The sequence below is a fragment of the Perognathus longimembris genome, chromosome 8 (genome assembly GCF_023159225.1).
Source record: "Perognathus longimembris pacificus isolate PPM17 chromosome 8, ASM2315922v1, whole genome shotgun sequence".
Taxonomy (NCBI): Eukaryota; Metazoa; Chordata; class Mammalia; order Rodentia; family Heteromyidae; genus Perognathus; species Perognathus longimembris.
Genome location: NC_063168.1, coordinates 43,075,049 through 43,096,746, shown reverse-complemented (window position 1 = coordinate 43,096,746; position 21,698 = coordinate 43,075,049). Strand labels below are relative to the sequence as shown.

Below are 21,698 nucleotides of genomic sequence, written 5' to 3'. Positions count from 1 at the left end.
AGGTGTCTGTAGCCCATTCCTATAATCCCAGCAACTCAGGAGGCTGAGATCTAAGAATTGTGGCTTGAAGCCAACCCCAGAAGGAAAGTCCATGAGACTCTTATCTTCAAAAACAAAACAAAACAAACAACAACAACAAAACAAAAAACAGAAGCGGGGCTGTGGCTCAAGTAGTAGAGCACTGGCCTTGAGAAAAAGAATCTCAGGGACAGTGCACAGACCCAGATTTCAAGCCAGGCCTGGGGAAGGGAGAAGTACAACAGACAATTCACAGCCATGAGTGAAGGATGAAGTTACTATTTTTAATCCTCTAACTTTCCTTGGGTAAGTATCAAGTAAAACTTTCAAACTCACTAATGACCAAACTTTATTCTTTAAACAAGTCAAGTCAAGTCACTCTTGCAAAGAGAACACCTAAAACATTTAGCTCAAATGAGTGATTACATTCTTACGATAACTTTAGACCCAACTCTTTTTGTCTGACTTTCTCTTATAGAATACACAACTGTCCAGGCAGATCTCCACTGTGAATTGCTTACCGTTCAAAGAGTAGGAGCTTCATTCTGTCATAGCGTTCTATGAGCTGCACCCCCCCCCACTTCCCCAATCCCACTTAGACAAGTCAAGACTAAATTTAAGATGGTGCCATAAATGGATGCTGAAAATAGCAGGTCTTCAGCGGAGGTGCTTTCCATCCAGATCTGAAATGATGAGATCATGAGTTAGGAATGATTTTGGTGATAACAGTATTTACCTCTTTGAGACAGCCCATAAAGTTGTTGCTGACGGGTGACCCTGGCAGGTCTGCTGTGCTGGGACTGCCTCCAACATAGAAAAAGTCATCAGACCCCAGCATAGTATAATCTTCTTGTGTGTAGCCCGTTGTGGTGAGAATCCCATCCACTGATATTGTCACCTAGATAACAAAGCACAGGGAAAGGACACGCTATACTCAGACCTAGATACTGTAATCCTGGGATATGCCTGTTTTGTGTTTTGTTTTTATTTACTTTTTTGTTTGTTTTTTCTTTTTTTTATTTTTTCTGTTTGTTTGGTTTTTAGTTTTAGACCTATGGAGGAACCCATTTTCATGTCTGTTTGAGGTTTATTCTTAGATTCTATTCAACTAACCCTACAAGATCTAAACTAGTTAGCACGTTAAGTGATTATTGAGCTAGTGTCAGCATCGGCCCTACTGCAACTCAAAAGTTATTTAGCAGACACAAAAATGGTGTTAGTAAAATGCTTCCTAGGTTAGTTTTGCTGGTGTTACATATTAGTAAAGTTTAGTGGTCTGTTATCAACTAATCATAACGTGCACCTCGTTAACATAAAAGGCTCAAGCTTATTTCCAGCAACGTCACTCTTTGCACTATTGAGCAGCAGGTGTCAACATGCAAGTGCCTAAGTCCATGCCAAAAGGGGAGGAGAGGCAAATCAACCAGTGGAAGCCATACACGCCCATGTAGCACATGCAGGAGGTACAGTTCAGGAAGGAAAGGAAAGAAAAGAGGGAGAACCAAAAGAACAAAAACAACTGCTTTGTGATGACGGAAAGATGAGTGGGTGTGGCATCCCCAGCATTCCCAAATCAAGTCTTCATGCCATGCATCATGAATGGTTAGAGACTGGCTGAGCCTGCGGTCACTCAGGCCAGCCACCATTTTTTTTTTTTTTCTTATTCCGTGTTAACCACAGCTGGATGCAAAAAAAAAAGTTTGAAACGTTAAACGATGCCCCTACAGGTGAGTTGGAAAACAGAAGTTGACAGGAACAGGTGAAAAATAAGAAAGTCAACAACAGATGAAAGGAAGGAGGTCAAAGTAAGCAGAAGAGTACCAACCGCAGTTCCTCTTTTGTTAATGATGTCTACAGTTAAAAGAAAGAAAGAAAACACACGGCAAACCCAAAATAAGAAACAATTAGAATGATATCTACCGAACAATGTAGTTTGTTTACCATAGCGTGTCCAATGCCTGAGTGCTTTGTGGAGAAGGGGGGAGAAAGGAAATTAAAAACTGTGAACAGAATAACGATCGTTACTTAAAAAATATGATGGTCTCTACCATGTTAGTACATTTTTTTTGAATCAGGTAACGGTTAGTAGAATGAAACATTCCATGAATGACATGTTAGTTATTAAGCATGTTAGTAACATAGAAAAAGGGCAAAAAAATTTTACAAGAAAAAAGCAGACTAACAAATAGGCCTCCCACAGAGGTAAGATTTTTTTTCTTTTTCCTGCCATTATTTTTCGTATCTTGCTGCTAGACAGAAACAGACACATGACAATGTTCCCTTTGTCTTCCTGGATAATCCTGAGAGACATTGCAAAAAGTCTAAAAGGGATTCAAAGACCTACGTCTCATGAGCTGACCACTGCTGCTCTATGACCATAATTGTTACCCCGCACCCCCACCCCCCCAATCCCCAGGCCCAGGCCCAGCCCCAGCAAATTAGTAGGAATCAGTTAGCATTTGCCCTACTACTCAATTTTACAGCATACAAGGACTCCTCCTCAACTTCAAAACTTCCTTCGGTCATATTGATGAACTTTAAGGGTCACAGTTTACTGCAATGAAACAAAAGCAAAAGATCCTGACACATAGAATGAGTAGAATGGATTTGTTTTTCATCTGTCCTGCCACACATGCATCCCAGCTGGATAAAGTATCCCTGTTTCTTTGGAGCTACCAATTGAATTTGTTATAAATAACCTGAGCAAAGGCAAATCTAGAAAGTGGGCTCTGTAAAACCCACCCTTCCTTCTGTGTTTTTCTCAAGTGAGCCTCCGTATCTTGGAGAATATCTGTGAAGGAGGGAGCAGGGAAGCAAAACAAAACAAAGGAAAACCAAAGAGACAGACTTAACAGGAAACTCATGATCTACAGCTACACTGATGGAGGGCAAATTTCTCCTAAGTTGGGTGAGGAGTATGCAAAGCGCTCTCATGTCAATAAGGCATTGGAAGTGTCTTTGGGGGAATAGGTCAAGAATCTTTCTGTTTAAAAACTAACTGCCTTAACTAAATCTGCACTCCTAAAGCTCATTTTTTAAAATTATCTAACTCAGTTTAAGCCTTTCTGAAGCAGGAAGGAAAAGGTTAGACAATTAGCAGCTCAGAAAGAGAGGCCTGTTTTAGTAAAAGGAAAACCAGAGACTACCAGGTCACTCTGCAACTGTTCAGAGAAACAACAAATATGTTAAGGATATTAGTTTGGAATCAGCATAAACTGCCAAAAATTAGTCACTGTCAACACTTAACAAAATAATACATTGTGATATTGTAAAATGTCAAACCAAATTCATAATCAAAACAGAATAGTCTATTCACTTTCATCTGTATATATATATGTGTGTGTATATATACATTTATATATATACATTTATATACACACATATATATAGTAATGTTCTCCAATAAAAATACAGTGTGTGGGGGGTACATAGATGAAGTAAAAAATACATTTCCTTAGTATGTTGCCTTTTACAAGCATTTATTTAAAAATACATGGAATGAAACATAAAGTGGTGACCTAAAAGATAAGCTGGCTTCTCCAGTATCATTTGGAGTTTCACTTAAAGTATTTGTGCTAAAAATTAAAAAAAAATACTTATGGAATCTGAAGAAGACATGTAAACTCTAAAGTCATTTCTTCCCCTCAAAGACTTCTATGCTCCCTTTTAGGGAGTGGGAGTTAGGAGGTAGTAGTGGTCAATATCACCCCCACATCAGTGAACAACAAAAAAGGAACTGTGATTAATGATCCCAATGTGCATGCTTCCAAGTGATCACTATGGAAACTAGAATTTAAAATCAGAAAAACAAACAAATACACACACACACACACACACACACACACGCAAAAACCTAAACAAAACAAGAACAGAAACCACACACATCACAGGAAGGGCAGGGCGCAGGAATAGCCTTGCAACCCTCTGGGAAATTGTCATAGTCACAGTATTAAAACAGCCTTTGTGCCCCTGTAACTTTCTAGATATGCCCCTGCTCAAGTATGGCAGGAAGATTCTTCTAAAAAAAAAAAAAAAGAGAAAAGGAAAGAAAGAAACAAACAAAAAAAGGTAATTTATAAGCAACTTTGAGGAGCCCTGTATCATGTTGCTAAGGTTTTTCAAATACCGCGCACAGAGCTGAAGCAAGAACCAAAGTCAGTTACTCTCTCTTATCCACTGCGGTGTTACCTGACGCAGATTCCTGGTGACTTTCACATCATGCCAGGCATTATCATTAAACTTTCCATTCACGGGCTCCACTAGTGCTTCAAAGGCCCCTGATCCCAAATTAATGACCAGAGAGACAGCTCCATTTTTCAAGGCAAGATTGACATAATCAGCTGATTTCCCAGTATGAAGCATCAGTCCATTCCTCTGAAGAGTTTTAAAGGACAGAGTTATTTCATCACTGCTGCTCTGAATGGGGTTTTGAGACAAATCGTAGCAGAAGTATTCAGAACCCTTGAAAGTGGCGATGTATTCTTCTTTTCCTAGAGGAAAACAAGAAATATGCACGCATAAGTAAAAAGATATTCTTGAACACAAAAGAATTGCCCTATGCAAATCAGCACAACTTAGACCAACACGGTAATGAATCATTCCAACCAAAGGAAATCTTTGTCCAACTCACATGCATATGCAAGAGTCCTGTCAAAGAGTCAAAAAGTGCTGTAGGTGGCACTGTATTTTAAATAATCTTCCTCAGTTATTGGGTCAGCAATGGCAGTAGTTAAAACAGACATTCTCAAAAATTCAATTAATTTTTAAGTATCACTGCAAGAGCTCTGATCACAGAGTCACTCTGTGATATCTCCAGGGCATGAATTAGGTAGCATCAATGCATTATCGGATGGCTTCACTCTGCTGGCAACAATGGATTCCATGTTTGTACCATTCTCTTCATCCAACTGAGGAGTTATTTTAATTTTCTGTGAGACATTTATTGAAAGATCTTTCTCAATGAAGCGTCAAATATTTTTATCACTGACAGACCTTAACAAATAATCCAGTGAGGAGGGGGAAGGGAGATGAAATAACAGAATTTGACCCAGTAATATGTGGATTTTCTACAGTGAAATAGTATGCCCTCCTTCCCTTATGTAGGGAGGCATAATAGTAAGTCTAAAGGAGTTTTAATTCATTTCCTCGTCTTGCCACACAGACTATAGGATTGTCTTTTAGGAAGAACTGGTAAGAATCCCAGCATATCATCTTGGAGATAGCCTGGAAATGATGTCTCAGTTTTTTTCTCTCTCCCAGTCTTTGTGATATTTGGGAGTGGCAATGTGGATCCCATAAGATACTCAACAGTTCAAACAGAAATATGGCTATTTGGAAAGAACAGTCTTCTTGCCCTCAGGAAGTAAGTTTAACCAAGGGAAGAGCATAAGCCAAATGTTCCCTTGACTTCCCACATGAACCAAGGAAAATGATGCAATATGGTTAAGAATCAGTTTGCGGTGAACTATATATGGATAATTATAAGAAGTACTGGAGAAACTGAATCTGTCCTGCTTGTAACATAGCTTTTTTTTTTTTTTTTTAGCTCATTGGGACCTTAATATACTAGCAGGTGCTTTACTCTCACTTCCTCTATGTAGAGAAGTACTTGCAACATGGTATTACTGTCTAGCCCAGATTGCCTCCAAACTCATGATCAGCCTTCCTCAGCCTTCTACAAGCTAAAATTATAGATGTTTACTGCCTGGCCTGGCTGGGTGAAAGATGTATGTTTTACTTCAGAACTCTCTTCATTTGGTAATTTAATCAATTTCTTAGAATTGGAGCACAAATTGAAGGCCAAACTGATCTGACTTCCTGGGTGTAGAAACTGCTCTAAGGGACTAGAGAGAAGTGGTCCATGGCACTAAGATAGTAGGTAAGCTTCTGGGGTCTGTGAGAAGGAGTAATCTCTATTAGAACAGTCACTGCCTAATAAATAATTAGGAAAAACAGTAGTCAGGCAAAACAGACTCCATTTTGCATAATAATCAGAGGAAAGACGATCTGGTTCATACTACTAGCTCCCTTCCATTCATACATTCAAAATGGTGATTTCATATCAACCATGTGTTAAGTCCAATGCTGGTTTTTGGTATTTTTTTGCTTTTCTTTTTTTTTTTTTTTGTAGAAATGGAATGTCCACAGCTGACTAAATTCCTGTGTTCAAATGCCAACAATATATGCATACACTTACAGGGTCAGTTCAACATAAAAGTAGCTAAATGTTGAACATCAGCACAACTGAATAGTCTTGATATATACTAAGGGAAAGTATGGCCCAGAACATGAGTTTAGAACCAGACAATTGCTTAGAACCAAACTATTGGGACAATTATGCATCTATTAAAATCTTGTTTTCTAGAATTGGTTAGTGATACTAGATTGACAGGAGGCTAGAATGAGAAAGTACCAGTACAGGCATCTGGTGAAAGATGCTGAATGGTATATTTCCTCATTCCCTCCTACCAGATACGGTAAAAGTGACACATTATCAGTAACAAAGAATACAGAGTACACAGTCCTAGAATTTTCCCTTAAAGACCAGAACAGGACAAGGATTTGTAACACCTACATTTCTATAAATACCAGAGTCAAAATTAACTCATAAAAATATAAAAATATGAACATCTTAAATATTTTAAATGATAAAAGCAAGGTCACATTAGCTAGTATGACTCCATGAATTGAAAGACCAAAATTATTTGGTTTAATAAGATACTTTAAAATAACTGCAGGGTTGTATATACAGGGGAAAACCAATGCTTTAACACACAGTACTAAATCTACAGATTTAATAGACCTAATAAGCATCTCCATAAAAATTTAAAACTGTCAAAACTTCAGTAGCTGATTCTACATGCTCCATGAGGAAAACTAAAATGTATTTTATAATATCCAATGCATAAGAAAAATTGAAGGCAAGGGTGGGCTTGGGAGCAATTGGGGATAAATGGTTGATATTGATCAAAGTACATGAATGTACTTATTAACTGACATGTTGAATGACAATCCTTTTTACAACTACTTGAATAGTTATCTGTAAAGATGAATAAGAAAAAGAAGAAGACATAGATAGCCAGGATAAGCCAGAGAAAGAATATAATGTAATTTTCCTGTGTAAAGGAGGACATTTATTAACAATTTATGGATAAGGAAGTTTCATTAATTTAGATGATAGGAGAATAAATACAATAAAAATATATCTAAGGACTTTTGAAAATTAGTTTTTACTGAGTTAGAAAATGTACATGCTTACTCATGTGGTTTGTGAACAGAATAAAATGTATCATTATGTCATTTTGTTCACAAACATCAACTGTAGCTGGACTAAGTGCTTAATTTAGACAAATCTGTAGAAGGTTTTTAGGATAGGAAATCATGATTCAAAAGCATAGTAGAATTTATATCACATATATAAAGCATAATTAATAAAGTACTGATAAATGCATCTGACTGAAATTAAGAATCCATGCACTAATAATGCCATAAGAAGGTAAGAAGTTGAGTTTTGTTTTTTTTTAATGGAGATAAAATATTTGTACTATTACTCAGCAAACAAGTAGTACCCCAGGTTCTGGTAAACATCCAAAGTCAATTTTTAAGTAACAATGGGAGAAATGAGCAAGAATAATGGGTATTAAACTTCACAGAAAAACTTATGTATGGAAAGATAAACAATTAATGTTTAGAGAAAGACAAAAATCAATTGTATTCAGACGATACTTTGTAGTCCTAAAATTGGCAAAAATTAAAAACAGAATTCTAACTTTGAGCAAAATTACTGATATTTTTCCTTTTGCAGTATTAAGAGCTCTTACATGAATATTGTAATGAACTTAATTTGATATTATGAAATCCTAGGGCAAATTTTGCATTTGGTAAAGAACTAAGGAACCCAGAAAATAGTTTAAACTGCTAAACATGGGGAAACACATCTTTATTCCCAATATTTGGCAGATAGATATGTGGAGGATTGCAGTTGGAGAGCAACATGCAGGCAAAATTCAGTGAAATCATGTTTTATCCAACAAGCCTGGCATGTCGGTTCCTACCTGGAATCGAAGACCCAGGGGACACAGGGGAGAAGAATGGGCCCAGTGGCCAGCCCAGTTGAAAGGAATGAGAACTGAGATTTGTCTGCAAAATAACCTATAGCAAATAGGGGTGGAAGTATGCCATACCCATGGTAAAATTCTTGCTCTGAATTCAGACCATAGAACCAACAAGAAAACCATTAAACAACAGTAACAACAAAAGTAAAATCCAGATTTTTCAATCTTTCTGTCAACATTTATTGTTATCAATTTTTATAATAAGTGATTAAGATGGGTTTTAATTTCTATAGATGTGTATACATCTCCTATGGTGAAATTATCTCTTCTGAAGGTAAAAAATGGCAAAACATTTTAAAGTCCCACTAAATATTAAGAATAGGTCTTCCAAGTTACAATGAACTATAGGGACCTGTGTCTACCCAAACCTTCAGTTTATGACAGTAACAAAGTGCAGCCTATGTTATCAAATAACTATCAAGTAAAAACAAACAAACAAAAACATGTAATTAAAAGAACGAAACAGGACTAGAATTTAGCCTCATGATGACAAATCCAATTTCTGTCTAACATACTATGTCACCATGTATTTTCAGAATAGTGTTCTAAAAACAAAGAAAAGAGACAAAAACAATTTTGTAAAGATGTGACTAAGTAAGGAAGGAATATGCTTAGTTTACTCACTTTAACAAATCAGGAAAACATCTAATATATGCAGAATTACAGCACTGAAATAAGTATGCAAGCAAGTTTGGGGCTTAAAGAAGTAAGGTACAACTAAAATGTAGCATTTTAAAGAGACATTATATCAATAGAAGTCTGTACCTCAAAATGAACTTTAAGGAAAGGATTGCTTTCTGGATAATATAGACAAACCAAGTAGACAAACAGCAAACAGAATTTGCAGGTTTTTAGGACACATGCTTTGCAGTTTATCAGTATTGATATATTTTAACACACTATATTGCTATTAGTTAAATATATGTGTGTGTGAGTGTATTACTTAATTCCAAAGTTACATAATGCACACTGGAATTAAATGTAGTTAAATCTTTTGGAAAATTTCTCAGTGTGTAATATGAAATTATCTTAAAGGGCCAAAAAAATGATATACAAATCTTAGCAGAGAAAATATGTTGCTACGATTTCCTCCATGAAAAAACACATTATGCTACATGAAATAGAGGAAAAAAATCACTCTATTTGTACACCATAAAGTGGAATCCTAGTCTCTATTCATGTCTTCAATTTATGGTATTAATATGTAAATCTTATGTTATCAAATGACTTTTAAATCTTTGTTCCCTCCTAAACTTTGTTATTAAAATTCATGCCCTGGCATAAGTGAATACCAAGACACAGTATTTATTCTTTCCTGTGGAATGCTTACTTAATGATGAGGTCTTTTCAGTTTTTGACTATAATTACCAAGTAACTTGTGTACTTGTAATATATGTTGAAATAATGAAAATCAGAAATAAATTTTACCATCATTAATAAATATATCAAAAAGTGTACACCCAAGATAAAGAAGTAATATAAAATAATGATTTTTTAAAAGAACCAAATAAAGGAAAATAGAAAAATTATTGAAATATATGCTTCATGACAAAAAGAATAGTCACATAAAAAGATGCTCAACTTTATTAGACAAATAAAATTTAAAGCCATAATGAAATGCCATATTCCACCAGAATAAAGGAAGACAGAAAAAAATTGAATTCAGTGAAGGATGAAGGAACTGGAACTCTCACAACAATGTTAGTGTAGGTATTACTTTAAGAAACCATCCCCTCCTCTCTTTCTCTGTCTCTCTCTTTCTGTCTCTTCTGGTGAACAGACTGAGGGCCTTGCTACAGTGTCAATGAGCTATAGCCCGGATCCAGTAGCTTTTCTCATTAAAGCAGGGAGTAACAGGACTGAAGTTGAGGGTCAAGTAAGAGAGTACCTGCCTTACAATCATTAGGTCAATCCTCCATACCACCAAAAAGAAAAGAGCAAAAGGAAAACAAAAAGAGTTGATTCCTTCTTTTTGAACTAGCAACCTCATTCACACACATAGAACAAAATATACAGATCATCACAATAGCACACAAAATATTTGCATTGGCACTTGTCCAAATAGTAGCAAATAAGGAATAAATAAATTGAGATAGAGTGAAACAATGGAATATTAACCCAGCCTGATAATGGGAAGCCCATGTAAGATAAAGATACAACTCACAGAAATAGTTAAGTTAAAAAATTCAGACATGAATTATAACATAATTGTAATTACAGCTATATAAAAACTTTTGGCATTCTGAGGAATCTCTATACCACTTTCCAGAGAGGCTGAGCCAGTTTACATTCCCACCAACAATGAAGTAGGGTTCCCTTTTGGCCACATCCCCTCCAATATTTATTATTGTTAGTTTTCTTGATATAGGACATTCTTACTGGGGTGAGATGGAATTTCAATGTTGTTTTGATTTGCATTTATTTTATGGCCAGTGATGTACAGCACTTTTTCATATGTCTCTTGACCACTCTCATTTCCTCATCAGAGAAGTCTCTTTTTAAGTCTTTAGCTCACTTGTTGAGGGGGCTATTGGTTCTTGCGATTTTGTTTTGGAGTTATGTAATTTCTTTAGTTCTGCATATATTTTGGATATGAGGCCTTTGTCCATTGTATGGCCGGTAAAGATCTTCTCCCAATCTGTGGGCTTTCTGTTTATCTAGCGAGCTATGTCCTTTGCCCTGCAGAAACTGCAGTTTTATGCAGTCCCATTTGTACATCCTTTCTTTGATTTGTAGCATTTCTGGGTCTTACAACCCAGCAGCCTCACTTCTGGGCATCTACCCAAAAGACCACAAACAAGAACACACTAAAGCCACCAGCACAACAATGTTCACTGCAGCACAATTTGTCATAGCTAAAATACGGAACCAACCCAGATGCCCGACAATAGACGAATGAATCAGGAAAATGTGGTACATATACATAATGGAATTTTATGCCTCTATCAGAAAGAATGACATTCCCCTCCCCCCATTCTTAAGGAAATGGAAGGACTTGGAAAAAATTATACTAAATGAAGTGAGCCAGACCCAAAGAAACATGGACTCTATGGTCTCCCTCATAGGTTATAGTTAGCAAAGGTTTAGGCTAGTCACAGCAGAGAATCACAAGAGCCCAATCGCTATGCCCTTATGATGCTAAGTGAAATGAACTCCATGTTATGGAAAAGACTGTTATATCACTGTTGTAATTACTTTCAACATGCCATGTGAAACCGTAGCTTCTATTGTTGATGATCCTCTTGTATCCCCTTTCTGTGGTTTTACCTGCACTATCACTGTATCTTATCTGAGTATATTGGAAACCATATATACTGGTATTAGAAAGAGGAAAGTGAAAGGGAATACCAAAATCGAGAGACTCAGGATAAAAAGACAAAAGACTAAAAAAGCAATACTTGCAAAACTGTTTGGTGCAAACCAACTGAACAACTCATGGGGGGAGAGGGAAAGGGGAAGGGGGAAGAGGAGAATAAAGGAAGAGGTAACAAACTGTACAAGAAATGTATCCAATGCATAACGTATGAAACTGTAACCTCTCTGTACATCAGTTTGACAATAAAAAACTAAAATAAAATAAAAACTAAAAAAAAAGAAAATTTTCAGCAAAAGCAAAACTAATCTCTCCTATTATAAATGAGGATAATGACAAGCCTTGGTAGCACTGGTGAGAAATTATGAGGAACAGGTACTTTCAAGGTACTTACAAGTAATGGTCTGTTTGTGGTTATGGGCATGTTAAAAGTAAAAAAAATATATATAGCTATTTACGTACATATACATGCACTTTTAAGAATCTATAGAATATTTCAATATAAAAGTTAAATAATCTGAGTAACAGAGTGCAAAGCAAATTTTCCTATCATGTATTTTCATCCTGATTAAAATTGTAAGACCTTATTTTGAACAATGTTACAATTATTAGTAAAAACTAAATATCTGACAGCAATAATTTTAATTGTCAATTTAAAATCTCTTTGATATATATTAATATCTTATACACTAATTTTCTCTGCAGAACAAACCCATACAATTCCGAAAATAATTAAGCAAGCTACACAGAGGTAATAATAATGTATTGATTAATGGATTGCTGTCGGAATGAAGAAAGACTTCTAAGTATGGGCATGCTGTGGAGAGAATTACAGAAACTTAAAAATAAGCTGTTCAAAATTTGCTGCACTTATTTAACATTCTATAAGAATTTATTTTATATTTTTATATTGTAGAAATGAGGGAGTGCCATTCCATTTCAGTTCTGTTTACTTTTTGCTGCACAGTTGAGAGGAAACTACGTAAGTCTTGTTCATATGCTTTACTGAGGGAAAGTTCACTGAAAGAGTTAAAATAGTATAAATTTTTGACATGCTGATGATATGAAAAGAAGTAAACTTAACTTTGCAGGTCCTGAATCTCTTAAGTGAAACAGTTATGAGAATTATAACTTCCCAACCAGAGAAGGTAAAACAAATTCAGCAAGCTCTTGGGAAATAAACCATGAATTAATCATCAGAGTAGAGAACACTTGCAAGGCTCATTTAATCACCGACTGCTTTTACACTTAGAAAAATTGCATGGCTTTGTGCTTTAGTGGTGGTCAGCTCACATCTATTTCCATAGTTCTACTTGTACAAGGTGGAATGCATTCAAATAGCCATTGAGGTGATAAATGACTTCTGGTTTATATCAGGTGATACCTAAAAACTCTCTAACGGCGATATGATAACAGCTTCAAAGGTGAGGATGCATGTCTTCCAGAAGAATAATGCCATTTTGTATTATATCAAGGCTGTAAATAGAATTGAAGTGTAAAACATATACAAATATATAACCCAAGATGATGATTTTCTTAAGCATACCTACAAAGTGAATATACCATCTCATGATGCAAAAAAAAAAGTCTTATTTCAGAAGGGACTTAAAGTAATCCAGTTAATAAGAAAGCATAAAAGATAGTCAGTCATTGGATGGCAAATTGAACGAATGAATGCCTTTCCACAACAAGATTCGTTGACTTCCACTTCATAGGAAAAGATAGTAGACAAAGAGACGTTGAATATGAGTTTGCATAGAACCTGATACACATGACAGTGTTCCCGCCTATTTTCTGAATGTGGAGTTTTAATTTGACTCTATAGTTTCACTGAACTTTACCAGATTTAAAAAAAAAATCTGTAAACAAAGTAACCAACTTTCTAAGGTGAAAATACCTAAGGGCAGAGAGAAATCCAGTGTTGACTTGCCTGCAGAATGTCATGCTCTTCTTGAGGTCAAGAAAATGGCTCTTGTGATTGCTATTGATTAATTCACTTTTTATATATAATCTCAAATCACATAGGTTTGAAAGGCTTCTCTTTAAAAACATTATTCAGATTGTATTCAACATAAACAAGGTATAAAATCAGCAAATGGTAAAACAAATGAAGAGAAAAGCATAGTTTATGTTTTGTTTTATTTCTGACATCAAGTACACAATAAAATTGTGCCAAAAAATCCTTGACTAATCAAAGGTACACAAAGGTACAAAATTAAATGATAAATCTAACTCAGTCTATAAAATAAGGTAAATTTAGCAAAATCAAAAAGGTTGCCTATGGAAATGCATATCAGATTAAATCCTCAATTTACAAAATTGAAGAGGAAATGGCATGATTTTATTTGCCACAAAGATATGAAATTTAGGAAACAACTGAGAACTATAAGAAAAAATAATCTAAAAGGAGAATTGTTTACTCTTTTCCCAAATATGAGTGAACACATGTAAATTCTGAGACTGTTTTAAAAGTTTGGGAGCATGAAATCATGCTTTGTAAAACACTTACTAAATACTATTTTTAGGTAGCCAATCCTAAAATCAACTGCCAAATTCCATAAAAAGGTAAACTCCTGACAATAGACTTGAGAAACTTAAAATATGATTAAGTTGAATGTCCTCTTTTTTTTTAAACAGCAGCAGACAAAATCATGGTGCTAGAATTAATTGGGGTAATACCAGGACACAATAAAACAATCCTTGCCCCCTGATTCTACTCTCAGACTCCTCCTTAATTCCTACTCATGGCATTATCTAAATTTCTAATCATGACCAAGAAACACAATGTAGCTTAAATTTAAGGATATTTTACGAAACAAAGTGGGGCATGGTCCAAAACTCTAGTATATTAATATTCCATGTTGTTATGCAAATCATTTGCATGTCTAAATAACAAAAGTTTTAGCAAACTGATTTTGTCTTAGACTGGTGGCTAGACAGTTCTACATGGGTCAAGTAACACAAATAAAGAAAACCATGGTCAAATTCCCAGGCATTAACACGGTTTCAGAACTGCAATTTCTGTTACTGCTTCATTCTCAGTTTTCAACAACTGAATCCCAATAATGAGATGCTATTGTTTTATAACTTGAAGGAAATTACTATCAAAATAAAAACACAGATTGATTCACTTGAATAATTTATGAGCTCTCTAAAATTATTTATAATCATCTAACAAAGTAGGAAGTTAGGAGACTATTATTACATTCACAAAAAACTTTTCAAAGCTCCTTATGCATAGCTACCCCTCATTCATAAAAATAATATGACACACATAATTTCCCATAAGAAATAACCTTAATGCTTATGCAGTCACTGTAATATATACCCATACAATTTATTTAGTCAAGTTCCAAAGAGCATGCTTATTTTCCAGAGGCCAGATTAGTACAATCTTTAAGTGTAAAAATCTATATCATTTTAGATATTCAAACATTTTACATATGTGATAAACTTGGTACACTGCTTTAAGTAATAGAATTTGTTTTTGCCTTTGGTTGCTGTGGGACTTGACCTCCTGCCCTGGGTGCTGTCCCTGAGCTCGTATTTGCTCAAGTCTAGCATTCTACAACTTTGAGCCACAGTGCCATTTCTAGTTTTCTGGTGGTTAATTGGAGATAAGAACCCCACAAACTTTCCTGCTTGGTCTGGATTTGAACTGTGACCCTCAGATCTCAGCCTTCTCTAAGTCCCTAGGATCTCAGGCATGAGCCATCAATGTCCGGCAGAATTTGAGTTTTAAAATTGCACCTTGAAAGACAAATGCAATGTTGAGAACTTTGGAAGCATTAGTTAAAGGAATATTGCTTTAAAAGTTATGATATCTTAAGAGGTGATGTTCAGACTTCTAAGCTACAGTGTCATTAATATCACATGAACCTTGTCAGAAACAGAATTTAGGATGCTCCCCAGCATCTTCATGGAGAGCAAGTACTGTAATGAGATCTTATTGGTGGTTATAAACTGTGGGAATCTTATTATGAAACAGATTTACCTTGCTCCAATTTAGAATATCATTCAAGAATTGTAAAGACATTTTGTCTATTACACAATGTGTTAAACGTTACAGACAAAATAAACTGATACCATTGCAGTATTCTGAAGGGACAAGTAGCCAGCTCAATTACCTTGCAGTATTTGGTTTAAATGAAAAAAGCCTAGGGGAGGAAAAAAAGAAATGAAAAGAAGAATGCTGAAAGCTGATGAGTGAGTAGATATGTCAAATATGCATCCCAGCAGACAGTCCAGACTTTAAATTACTGAATATAATCACAGATATTTTATTCTCAACATGTTTCACATTGGGCAATAATACAATTGGATTCTCTGTGGAGATGAAACTTAGTACCTGTCTTCTGAATCAATCTAAAGATGCATATCTGCTGGTAAAAATATAAAAAGTTTTCATAGTGAATAAACTTAATAAGATTCATGCAATTGCATTCAAAATTCTTTCTACAAATACTGTGACTTATAAGCTGTTGTACTTGAAAACAATCATGAATTTATGTGACTAGATTCAATGAAAACTACTGGACTTAGTCTGCCACATTTCCACTTATGATGGCTACATCAACTTGGGAACACTCAAAAATAACATGTAGCAACTGAATAATATACATTGGTAAGTTGAAGTCTATTATAATTAAACTATGAATAGCAATTCTTCAAACGAAACAGAACAAAACTTGTCTTGATATCTTCAATGTTTGGGGTAAAATAGGAACAAATACATATGGCATAAGTGTGATGAAAAATTATGTTTGGATGGGAACAGACGTATTTATGTAATGCCATTCATCCCCCTACCTTTTGAGAGGATTGGCCAAGGTTTGGGGCTGCATTTTATTGTGATTTTTTTTCCTATCTATTTATAAAGACAATGCAATGTATACTGAATTGATATACAATGAAATCAGTCTAAACTAGGAACTCTTGGCTGGTAGAATACCATTTTTTGCACTAGTGAAGACAAACAATACTGAAAATTTCAGAAATATCTTTGATTTCAGGGAAAAGGAATGAATTTGGAAGAAGCACTGCCGAGCACCTACTACTGCATTTTTTAGTAAAAAGGGGAGAAATTTTCATTCAGGCTTTTTTTTTTTTAATTATATACTAGCCACTCACAGTTATTAGGTAATTGTCTAGGTACTCAATTGAATCAGTAAACAAGTCCTCAATGTCTTCTCTTTTGTCAGTAGAATGAAAAAGAGATAAGGATCAGTGAGTGAAAAGTCAAATGTGACACTCATGAAAGAAATGAGAGACACAGGAAATGGTAATGAGCAGTGCTGGATCATTGATACTGGTAACCAGAAAAGCTTTCTTAGGAGATGCCATTTATCTGGGTCCTACGTACTGAAAAACTCCTTGTTGGATGCCCTAGGACTAAAGAATTCCAAGAAGAAAGAACTCAAACTGCAACCTTAGTATAATGGGGATATAATGTTGCTCAATCCAGGAGTAGAAAAGGAGCCAGGGAGCACTGATCATAGTGAAACTGGGTTGCTGTGGAATGAGGATGACAAGATCGAAAGGGTGAGATGAGCATAGGCTATGCAGTACTTTTCAAAACTTGAGCAGACTGTCTGACTTCATTCCTCGTACAAGGAGAAGTTGTTTTATTGGACTGTTATCCACTGGTGAGTGATGTAGACCTGAAAGTGATGTAATATGATTATATTCCAGAGCTAGTTCTGGGCAAACTCTGGGCTGATAGATGAGCACACCACAATCAGGTACGAAGTGACAGACCATAGACGCTTCAGCAATGAACTTGTAACAAGCCCCACATTCAAAACACACCATCTTATTCTCAGCACTCAGATAGACACTCATCTTTATGTCTTACTGCTTTCATCAGTAAATAAAGGCAACAATACTGGCATCTATCTCATACTCATGACAAAGATTTAATAATTTATACACATATATGCTTATTAAAATTCTCAATCCATTTGGTATAAATATGAGAATATTTATTATGTCTATAATCCCTTGTTCACTTATTTCAAGCAGGTGTAATTATTTAACAATTTGGGGGGAAACATTGAATTTCTGGGCAGTTTGATTAATAAAAATTTCATCCAATTTATAAGTTTTGGCTTTAAATGTCATCCACCATCCAAGCTGAGGTGGAAGGGAAGCAGACAGTGTGCCTCTAGACATCTTCCTCCTATAGGCCTGGCCCTTTCACTTTATAGGAATGAGCTAATGGAGAGGAGAGGAAAGGACAATAGTTATGATTACAGTCCTGTTGGTTGTGCCTACTACTCTTAACCTCTGTGATCCCTGGTGCCCTTCTTATGGTAGACTTTCAGGTGCTTTGTGGGAGTTTACTATTTGCAGTTAACAAATACCAAGAAAAGGAGAGAGATCCATATGCCCAATATACTTTATCACTTAGCTCATCTTTTATATGAAAGTCAATAGCATTTGGCTATAATTATCCCCTGGCCCAGCATATGTACTTATTGTCATCATTACTGTCCAGATGGCTTTGGTCAAAGCCTAAATTGTGAACTCTTAGAAATGGATTCTGGTTTCCCAAAATATAAAGTTGTAGGATAGACTGCTGTTGCATCCATTTCTTATTCTGCCAATTTTCTTTATCCCTACTCAGAAAGACAAAACTCCAGCATACAAAGTCATGAGTCAGTATGTCAAACACCAACTTTTCCCTCTTGCAGGTATGCTAATGCCTCCCCATTCTATTTCTACAGAGGTATTTCCCCCAATTATCTCTGCTAAAGGAAGCATATCTTTCTATCACCAGCACATTGTCTTACTGCCTAGGACTTAATAATAACCAATTTCTCTCTACTTACCCATTCCACGCTGCTGAAGTGGGAAGTGGAAATGTGCAATGTATTAGAAATAGTTGATGATCAATTTTACCATCTTCCAGTAAATACCGATGGTGATAACATGCTATTAGAGATGTTTCTTTTATAATGAAGGTTATTAAAGTTCTTTCAGAAGATCAACTAAGCTATTTTGAGAAAAATTTCTACTCAACATGTTGTATAAATAATACCATACTTGCTCTATATGGTAGGGAATTGACTAATATTAACTATAATGATGTTTGTTATTCTTAATGTAGCATTTATATTTTAAAGGAGTATTCAGGAGGTTTAAAATGTCAGGTTTCACTAAATCTTTTATTGCCTTCAATATCATTAGGCCCAACATGTTGTTAATTCTATAAGCACCTAAGTCTGAGAAAGTTCACAAAAGAAATAAAATTATTTTAACTAGAAGGGAGAAAAAGAAATGCGTCTGTTGATGATGGTATATGTTCAACTGGCTTTTATCTGCACTACTTGAAAAACAATCTTGGCAATTTCAGACTTAAAAAAAATTCCTTCACTTAAAAGCACTGGCCTAAGTATCCTGAGAGTTGAACACCATTATCTTTTTACCCATTTTTCCTCTTTTTGCCTTGACTACCCCATTTAGGTTCACTGAGTCTCCTTTTTTGCTGGCAAATTGACTTGACTGAAATAAGCCATCTGTAGTGTTTCTTTACATTTTAAAGTTCTATGGTTCTCATGATGTATTGTGTTTCATTGGTTTATCTAATAAACCTTTACTGAAGCCAAACTTTGTGCCAATTTCTGTTGCTTTTATGTTGACCAAAGCAGGCAACAGGGGAGTTAAAAGGTATTTAAAGATTTAAAAGAATCTAAAACTCCTTGGAATTATAAAGCTTACTCTCTCCTTGGTCTGTGAGGACTTAAATTCAGACAAACATGAAGGATATAGAAAAATATTCTTCTCAAATATAAACTTGTCATTCTAACCAACTGCCTTCTCTAGTACAGAAAAGAACAACTTCAGTGGATTTTCTGACATATTAGAAGAATGTGTTGATGGTTATTTTATCCCCTTAATTTAAGATTCTTAATATAAATACAATTCTTAGAAAAAGTGTAGTATTTGTGGGCTCAGAATGTAGCGTAGTGGTAGAGTGCTTGCCTAGCATGCATGAAGCCCTGGGTTCAATTCCTCAGCACCACATAAACAGAAAAGGCCAGAAGTGGCACTGTGGCTCAAGTGGTAGAATGCTAGCCTTGAGACAAAAGAAGCCAAAAACAGTGTTTAGGCCCTGAGTCTAGCCCCAGGACTGGCAAAAAACAAAAACAAAAACAAAAAAACAGAAAGAACGAAAAGAAAAGAAAAAGCGCAATATTTTAAGAGGAAGTTAATATAACTTGCACTTAATTATTTCTTCAACAAAGGTATGGTAGTATCAAGTGTTGAGGACTGGAATTTTCATATATATATATATATATATATATATAGACTTAACTTATAACTTAATTTGGAACTAATAGCCCTGGGTTCTGTTTTCCACTTTATATGTGATAGCATATGACCATGAGAAAGTGAATGTGGCTGAGTCTGGGTTGTTATTGGTATAAATTGTTAAATCCACTCATTCCTCTGATATCTCAAGAAATTTAATATTATGAGAAATCAAGAAATATAATAATATGACATTACTTAATTATATATCAAGTTTTCCATTTCCTCCCATCGGTCATAGCTGTAGTAAAAAAAAAAATCACAATTACTCCAGCTGAATATTTTTCATCTCAGATTCTTTATCTACTCTGAGTAATGGCTGGATCAACTCACTCAAGGACAGTCCAAAAGTAGGATCATTCTACATGCACAGTGCAGAAGTTAGTTCATTTTGTATGATGGAATCTACAGCACTTCATTCTCATCATAACTCCAGTTGAGAGCTCTATCTTAAATCTCAACACACAGAATATATAGAAGGATTACAGAGACACCACAGAATAGAAAAATTGTTCATCCATCAAATCTTAGAAAGAAGTAACCTCTGGTCAACTAAAGATCCTTGCAAATATTTTGGTGTCTTCTGGGGCTGACTCAATTACAGGACTCAAATCCACTTCTCCCATTTTGAGATACCTTCTTTAAGTGACCACTTCCCGAAAGGGGCAAAATGGTTTTCCTTATTTGAATGTGAAACCTAGTTCCTGAGCAATGGTGGTGGTCACAATAGGAAAAGGGGTGAGTCTATAAAACACTGATGCTTCAGGGAATCCTGTGGGGATATCTAGCTCATTCATTAGCATCTGACATTGGCAAAACATTTTGTGGGACCTCAATGAATACCCTTCCTAGAATGCAGGAATTAGTAAAATCTCCTTCTTTAAGTTTTACCTAAAGTATGAACTTAAATATTAGGATCCAATAGAGATAATGAACATCAGCTGATTTGTAACTAATTTCTTTTGAGTTGTGAAACTTCATTAGACATCATACTAATAGTAGAATTGTAAAGTTGTTTGTTAGTAGGAAAAGCATTCATAGTTTTAAGAGATTTGTCTCTGGTATCTGTAGTGAGGCATCAGTAAAACTGGTCTAAGAAGCTATTTCATTTGAAAAATCGACCTCAAACCAGAATGATCATCAGAAGGATGATAAACCTCTTATGGAAGCATGCTTCTAACATCATTACCTATATAGTGTATTTTAATAATGTTGAGATGGATTTCTGATATTTGATTGTTAATTTATTTTAGTTCCCAATGAACAGTGTAACTGCAAGCTCAATGGGACTATGTTTACTTATTTTTTGCTTTTTTTCTTTCATATAGTGTTTGCTTGTTTGTTTATTATAACGTGCTAGACACTTCATTTTACTCTTTCAGAGGAAAAACTCACTTCCCGACAAGGAGTGAATATAACATGTGCAATAAAATAAGATAAATTTGAAAAAAAAACAACAATGAAAATATGGAGCATACGTCTACTTTAGTTTGGAAGTAATGTTAATTAGAGAACATTCAGCCAGAATGAAAAGCAACACCTCCTCAAACAGTAGCCAGAACTCATAGCCCATCAATTCTCTCCTCACACTGAGAATCCATTAGTCTCAGACAGAAAACTAACCACATTCATATGCTGTAAACCTTTTTTTTTCCTGTTGTTATTTTCTCTTTGCTTTGAGTAAACCAAAATCCAAGATGGTATACATTTCCACCACCTCCATTTCTCCCACTACATGCTTTCCTACAAAAAATCCATAAACCTGTAAATGTTAGAGGTCTTTTAAGGGCTGTTAATAAATAAATAATCACTCCTAGTTACCTAAATCACACTACAGAAGATTTTTATTTCAAACCGACCAAGCATTCATCTTTTTTATAGAAATATGAATTATTCTTAATTGACTGCAGCATCTACTGAAGCACTATTCAAGCTTTGAA

The 21,698-nt window shown here is 35.2% G+C and overlaps 1 protein-coding gene across 7 annotated transcripts in view; it reads right to left on the bottom strand.

Moving 5' to 3' along the window:
* Positions 1 to 21,698, bottom strand: part of Nrxn1 (neurexin 1) — a 1,045,218-nt gene that overhangs the window by 664,019 nt on the left and 359,501 nt on the right. For 6 of the 7 annotated variants that reach the window (XM_048352948.1, XM_048352950.1, XM_048352949.1 and 3 more), the window contains 2 exons: positions 4,207 to 4,508; positions 755 to 916 (listed from right to left, as the gene is read on the bottom strand). In XM_048352948.1, coding sequence (XP_048208905.1) covers positions 755 to 916; positions 4,207 to 4,508 — 464 coding nt within the window. Of the gene's footprint in view, positions 1 to 754; positions 917 to 1,959; positions 1,984 to 4,206; positions 4,509 to 21,698 lie in introns of all 7 variants that reach the window. The other variant, XM_048352955.1, reaches the window with a different exon arrangement.